At 41.0% G+C, this 6114-nt stretch overlaps 1 protein-coding gene across 1 annotated transcript; it reads right to left on the bottom strand.

Annotated features, from left to right (window-relative positions):
* Positions 1 to 1398: 1398 nt before the first annotated feature.
* On the bottom strand, positions 1399 to 3923 carry LOC104273026 (fatty acid-binding protein, liver). Its single transcript, XM_009868209.1, has 4 exons — positions 3810 to 3923; positions 2938 to 3110; positions 2568 to 2657; positions 1399 to 1505 (listed from the first exon to the last, which is right to left on the bottom strand). Exons 1-4 carry the CDS (start codon positions 3874 to 3876, stop codon positions 1455 to 1457), a joined length of 381 nt encoding a protein of 126 aa, XP_009866511.1. The 5' UTR covers positions 3877 to 3923; the 3' UTR covers positions 1399 to 1454.
* Positions 3924 to 6114: the final 2191 nt, after the last annotated feature.

Below are 6114 nucleotides of genomic sequence, written 5' to 3' on the forward strand. Positions count from 1 at the left end.
TTGATAAGTGAACGATCTCTGCGCTGGTTCAGAAATAAACCTCAAGTATCTTGATTTTGCATCCTGCAACTTACTGATTGGGCATTTGATCATCCAAGACTGTTGCAGCGAGCTGTGAATTTGCTGCTGGATGACTACGCTCTGTTTTGTCGTGTCTCATTGTGTAGTTGGCAGCAGTTACCCAGCAACTTCCAAACAGAAGCGTTTCAGGCTCATATATGGCTTTTAGCAGTGTGAATGCTTTAAAGCAGCCCTCTCCCTGAGTGTTACCAGCATCTTCATTTCTGTTCTGTTGATCTTACTGATGTCTAGCTCACGTGGAATTTTATCTAGTCTGCAAAAGCGTACTGAGCGTTAAAACTGCCTGGGAAGCACAACGATGCTCGCACGGTTAAACCAGTCAAACTCCCCGTGGGGCCAGCCTTAGCCCAGAATAAGAATACACTTCTCGGTATCATGTTGCAGATCGTTTTAACCGAAACACAACCTCCCCCTTCGCAAGCTGTTCTTCTAGCATAGGAGGATGTAGACTCAGCACTCGTAATTGGAACAAGCCGTCCTCATGAGGTTTTTAAAAGGCATAAGCGGTCCAGCAACTTTTTTATGGAGGTCTTACACCCAAGACCAATTTTAAAAAGTCTGCAATGACTTTAATAACTATGAGATACGACTGCTCATGTAATCGCAGGATCTCGTCAGCGGTGAACAGAGAAATGGTCACAGGCGTGGGTCCTGCACATTTTGTGCTTAAATAGGGGCACATAATCTGAACATAAATGCACACATTTACTTGAGCTTCACAAACTTCAACTGCCACAAGCAGATGCTTGGGAGTGTGTCGCAAATTGAAAGAATGTTTAATTCCCTTTGCTCTTGTAGTGCCTCATTTTTGTTTAATTGTGCTCTTGTGTACTTCAGTTTAAGAGCAGTCATTCCTATTATTACTTGGTAATTGTTTATGACTGTTAAATGCTTCATACCTTTTAAAATATTACTGTTTCTATTCCTGTTACAGACACGTGGTGCAGGTCAGCTATACAAATGTCTAATTGGTCTTTGCTGCCTAGGTTGTAGAGAAAGGGTTTTATTAGAGGCCTAACCTTTATTGCACAAAGAAACTAAAGCTGAATATGCTCACTGAATATGTTAGAAATCAAGAAGCATTTATATCAGAATTTATGTGCTCCCAAAGATCATCAAATTCGAGTTAATGTCTCAGTTTGGTTGTCTGGGAGGCAAACTCTGCTGAGTTTGGAAGGGATCTGTAAGTTTACCCAGGGAGAACACAGTCTTATGATTCATGGGAGGTGATGTGGGTGACGTGTGTATGAAAGGAGAGTAGAAATCAGTTATTTTCTGTACTCTTTTTTTTTTTTCAGATAGCAAAGAGCACGCTTTGTGGAAACCACTTTATTTTAGGTAAGTAAAGATATCACGAAGGAGGTGGTCTGTCTTCAAATTTTCTTGCTTCTTCTGACAAGTGTTACTCCACCAAAAGTCATAGTCTGTAGAAGGCAAATAGGCATAACTGTTTATTTTCATTTGGACTTTAGGAAATGTATTTATAGCTAAGTGCCTAGAATTTCCTGTAGTTCTTGTATGAATTCGTCTTATTCCACAAGAAAATACATTTACAGTGCCTGCCTGTAAATATGAGTATAACATTCATACCAAGGAAAGTTTTTTACAGAAGCAATTCTGAAGACAGAAAGTCTAAATATAAATGCCATCATCAACTGCATTTTATCACTCTGTTTTAAGAGGTATCGTAGATACTACCAGAAAGATCTGCTTCCTGTAACAGAAATCCATGTCCCAAATAGTAATGGGTTCTTGTGCCTGGTGTTTTGCTCACTTAATGTTGGAAAAGTAGTTTGAGGTACTCAAAATGATCTTAGGAGATTTTGTATCCAAAACGTGTAACTTTAATGCTGTTAGCTGTCATTCTTGTGGAGACTGTCCAGGTGGACACTTAGAAGCCTGTTGAGCTTAACTCAAGAGAGAAAAGCTCTTTGTCAGGACTGAACAATTTAGAACTGACAAAAGGAACTTTGAAGAGCTGTAGGTGGAACGAGCGTTGTGTCATTTTTCAGGTTTGACTGAGCCTTTACTTTCTTTTCCAAGGTTATGCTGTAGATAAAGGTAAGGGTGTAGTAATCTAGAGGAATTTGTAAGGAGTCTCTGCAACATGCTCAGCAGCTAAAGCCCTTCACACTTCCAATGCCTAGAATTGGCCCTGGGGTAGTAATTAATGAAAGGATTTGTTGAGCAGGATGCATTAAATATATGAGAAATGTTTAAAGAAGAGTCATCTAAGGCATTTGGTTTTAATGAGGAACAGGAGTAATAAAGGATGCTAGTAGTATTTTCCACTGACTGTCTTTGGCTTGAAGTACTGAAGTTCTGTATCTGCACATTTAAGCACCTGTAAGGAATTCTGCAAGTAATGGCAGTTTTGTGGCTGGGATTTTTTTAAGGTATCGAGCCCCCCTCCGAAGAGCTAATCAACACAGAACAGTTTCTCTTTCAGCATTTTTCTTACTGCGCCATCATTTTCTAACACTTACCTCCACCATTTCGTTTCCTTTAACTTCTTGCTCATGAGAGAATTTGTCTGATTTGCACACCAGCTTCCCGCCTACCATGTTCACCGTACACTGTTGAAGCAGATTTAAAAAGCGTAAAAATCTTGAGATTTGGGATTCGATTAGAAGTAGTGGAGGACTACATAAACACAAAATAAGTGATACCAATGTTTTGTAATCACATCTGCTCTTTTCAGCTGGAGACCGCTGCATTTTCGTAGGAGCTTTAGAAGAAACATTTCTGTTTGTTGAAATGATAGAAGGGTGTGCTAATGGAAACAGTACGGACAAATTTCACAGAAACTGGCTTACAAGGATGACTAGAGCTGCACCCATTCCTGAGGTGTATTACCTTTAGCTTCCTGCCATCCATAGTGGTAATGTCAGCCTCTTTTCCAAGCGTAAATGAGTTAGTTACAGATTGCTTGGGTGTTTTTGATGTCACAACAAAGTCGTTTCCTTTTTGTTGTATTTCAACGATAGGCTTAATATCTCTGGCGAGTTTGATAAGGTCGTCTGGCAATGCTGTAAAAAAGACAGAAGAGGACTTTTTGTGTTATGAAGTAACGTGCTGGTATGAAATGGCAAATTGTTGTCTCTGAGTCTCCGGCTGGATTTGAGAGTATCGTCCTCAGCAGTCAAGGGATTGGTTCAGTGTCGTGGTGTCGGACTGGGCTTTGCAACTGTAACTGAGTTTTTTTGCTGAACATCACTCACATACCTTTTAAAACCCCGATGTGAATGTTTTACCCAGATTATTGAGAGGGTAAGTACGGTTTTAATAATGCTGGTACCTCCTAAGTCTACTTCTCGCAGGTTACTAAATAGGTATAACATATATTAGTCACTAGTGCTGGAGAAAGTGCCTGCACTACTACTAGCACCCTGTAAATCTGTGTGCGTCACTGAAAACTTGTTTCTAGTTAAATGTATAAAGCTCTGTGTTAATCAGAACAGGTCGATTTCTGATGTAGCTCCTCTTTCATGAGGGACTCGGCTAATGCTAAGGCAGGGATTTGGGGGTGATCTGTTACCTTTCTACGTCTATTTGTGCCATTTTCAGCTTCTTTTCATTTCCAAACTGGACGTAACAGACTTACCTGTAATTTGTCGTGCAAACAAAAGTAAAAAACCCAATGACATAGAAGTGCAGTAACAAAAGATGTCGTGCAAAGTGTGTGTTGCAATCCGAGCAGATTGTTTCGAAAGTAACTAGACGCTTACCAAGAGCTTTCAGAAACTCTTCGTAGTTCTCCTGAGCGTAGACCTGCCAGGTTCCGTTGAATGCCATGGTGGAGGTTGCAGCGCGGGTGAGGGCGGTGATGCTAGCAGGAAATCGAGGGCTCTCCCTGGGCACTCAGATGCTATTTATGGAAAGGGAAAGGCCAGCCCAAACTGTGAGATGAGTGGCTAATTATTAACCGTGAGGTAACAATCGTTAATCATTTATTTGTCCTTAATGATCATAACCTCTAGTTCATTCTGCTTTGTAGAAAGTTTTACCTTGACCAGCTGGTTTGGGATGTTATGTTTGTTGTGGGTTACTGAACTCTGGTAATTATTCCTAATTATTGTATAGTGTTGCATAGTTTAATTTGTTTTCTCTTTGTTTACAACTTCTGTGTTCAATACGTTTTTCCATGCTTTGGATAGAATCCTTCAGATGAAACTGCGTAATTTAGAATGGATGTGAGGTAATTACTGTCTTAAAGCAGGAATCTCCTAATTATCACACTGTTCTCTACTGTGGGCGCTTAAACCTTAAATGATGGGAATAAAGTTCGTGGCTTTCTCCCAAAGTTTCAGGCTTCCAATTGCGTGAGGTCAGGGAAAATCGTGCTGGAGTGGGACAGTCGGTTATGACTTCATCCAGCAGATGTCAGTAATGTGCATCTAAATCTATTCACTTTAGTCTTTCTTATTTTTAAATAATCACTGCGTACATGGAAGATTAAAGGTAGAATAAAACATGGAACACTGCTTGGAGACTGAACTGAGAGAAGTAAATAGGGTGTGTTATTTTTCTTCTCACCAGTTGCACTGAGAGTTCCACACTCACTAGAGCTATTCAGTGATATTCCTTGCTGTCCGTGCAAGCCTGACTGTTGATTTTGGAAGACATTCATTAGACTGTGAGTCTTGCAGTTATATTGCTTAAGTCAAACAGAGCCTGTATCCTAGGGGTAGGTGACCTTTCTAAGTTAACTTTTATTACTCCATACTGGTCAGTAATTCTTCTATTTAAATAGAAAACAGATGCTGAACTTTTTTCCTACAAATTCACAACTTTTTTGGGTTTAGTATGTGCTTTTAAAGGAAATTCATTTCCAAAGAGCCAATTCTGTAATTGCACTTAGGTGGGATAATACCTGAGCAGCAAGGACGAGCTTCTGATGATGGATAAGGCCGTGTTTCTGTGTGGGGTGTAGCACACAAGGCTCCAAAAGGTGTGTGTTTGTAGCGGAGTTATTCTAGGACGTGATTCATCTGTTTTGCCACGGAGTAGTGTTAATGATGCCATCCCCAGAGCCTGCTTTTCTCCGTTCACAGTAAGATGAATCTAGACAGTTAGCTAAGCTCTCACTTGTTAATAGTATTCAATTTAATATATAAATTTAAGTAACGTCTGAAATGTAATTGCCTTTGGTCAAATGTTTGGTAATCCTGTAGGGGATTGCTGTGCCCATTTATGTTGACATTGGAACAGCAGCGTCCCTCAAATGATCGGGAGAAATCCTGCTGTGGTGTGGACAGTTTATCAAAGTTTGCGGAGCAAGGCAAGATGCCGTTTCTCTGAATAAATGCATTAGCTGGATGGCCGTGTGAGGAGTACAATCACTTTTTTATCTTTCACTGACAAATTACACTGGTAGAAGCTGGGAGTGTAGCTGTGGCTTCGGAGGAGTTGAGAGGCCACACTTTTTTCTACATCCAGAATAATCTAATGTAACTTATAGACCTCAAGATCTCTCCAATTCTGAAGAATACAGACGTCCAGTAGGATGGAAGGATCTGAGTCCTCTTCTGTGGACTTTCAGTCAGCCCTCTTGTGTATTCCTGCTTGGCAGCGTATGCAGAGAAGCTGAATGTGTTCCTCTGTAAAGAGCCAAGCCTTCAAAACGTCACTGCTTCCTTTTCTCCCCGTATGGCTAGGGTTTGGAAAGGTGCTTACCTCAGGGCCCTGGCTGGGCACGGTGCTCGGGGAAATTCCTCACTTAGGGAAGTTCCTAGTTTCCTGTACACACGCAGGCCGACTGATTTCAAGACGGAGGTACTTGACACTGACGTGTCACCAAGGGTAAAAGTTTAATAATACACACACACACACAAATGTTTGTGAGCTGCAAGACTATCAGTAGCGCGTAGTGATTTAATACGAAGGAAAACAACTCCACTGGAAGTTTGGTTCTCGTTTGTGAATCCTCTGGCATTTCCCACCCAGGTTTACTAGGAAAGAGTTCCTCTGTGAGGTGAGCCTGCACGTGTATGTACGTGTGCGCACACACACAGCTTGGTGTCTATCAACTAC

This window comes from Apaloderma vittatum, unplaced genomic scaffold, assembly GCF_000703405.1.
Source record: "Apaloderma vittatum isolate BGI_N311 unplaced genomic scaffold, ASM70340v1 scaffold2964, whole genome shotgun sequence".
In the NCBI taxonomy this organism is placed as follows: domain Eukaryota; kingdom Metazoa; phylum Chordata; class Aves; order Trogoniformes; family Trogonidae; genus Apaloderma; species Apaloderma vittatum.

Excerpts from the sequence above, each read along its gene's own strand:
- LOC104273026 (XM_009868209.1), bottom strand. The coding sequence starts at position 3,876 with ATGGCATTCAACGGAACCTGGCAGGTCTACGCTCAGGAGAACTACGAA. Across the intron at positions 3,111-3,809 it reads AGAGTTTCTGAAAGCTCTTG|CATTGCCAGACGACCTTATC; the intron begins GTAAGCGTCTAG and ends TCTTTTTTACAG. Across the intron at positions 2,658-2,937 it reads TGGATGGCAGGAAGCTAAAG|TGTACGGTGAACATGGTAGG; the intron begins GTAATACACCTC and ends CTGCTTCAACAG.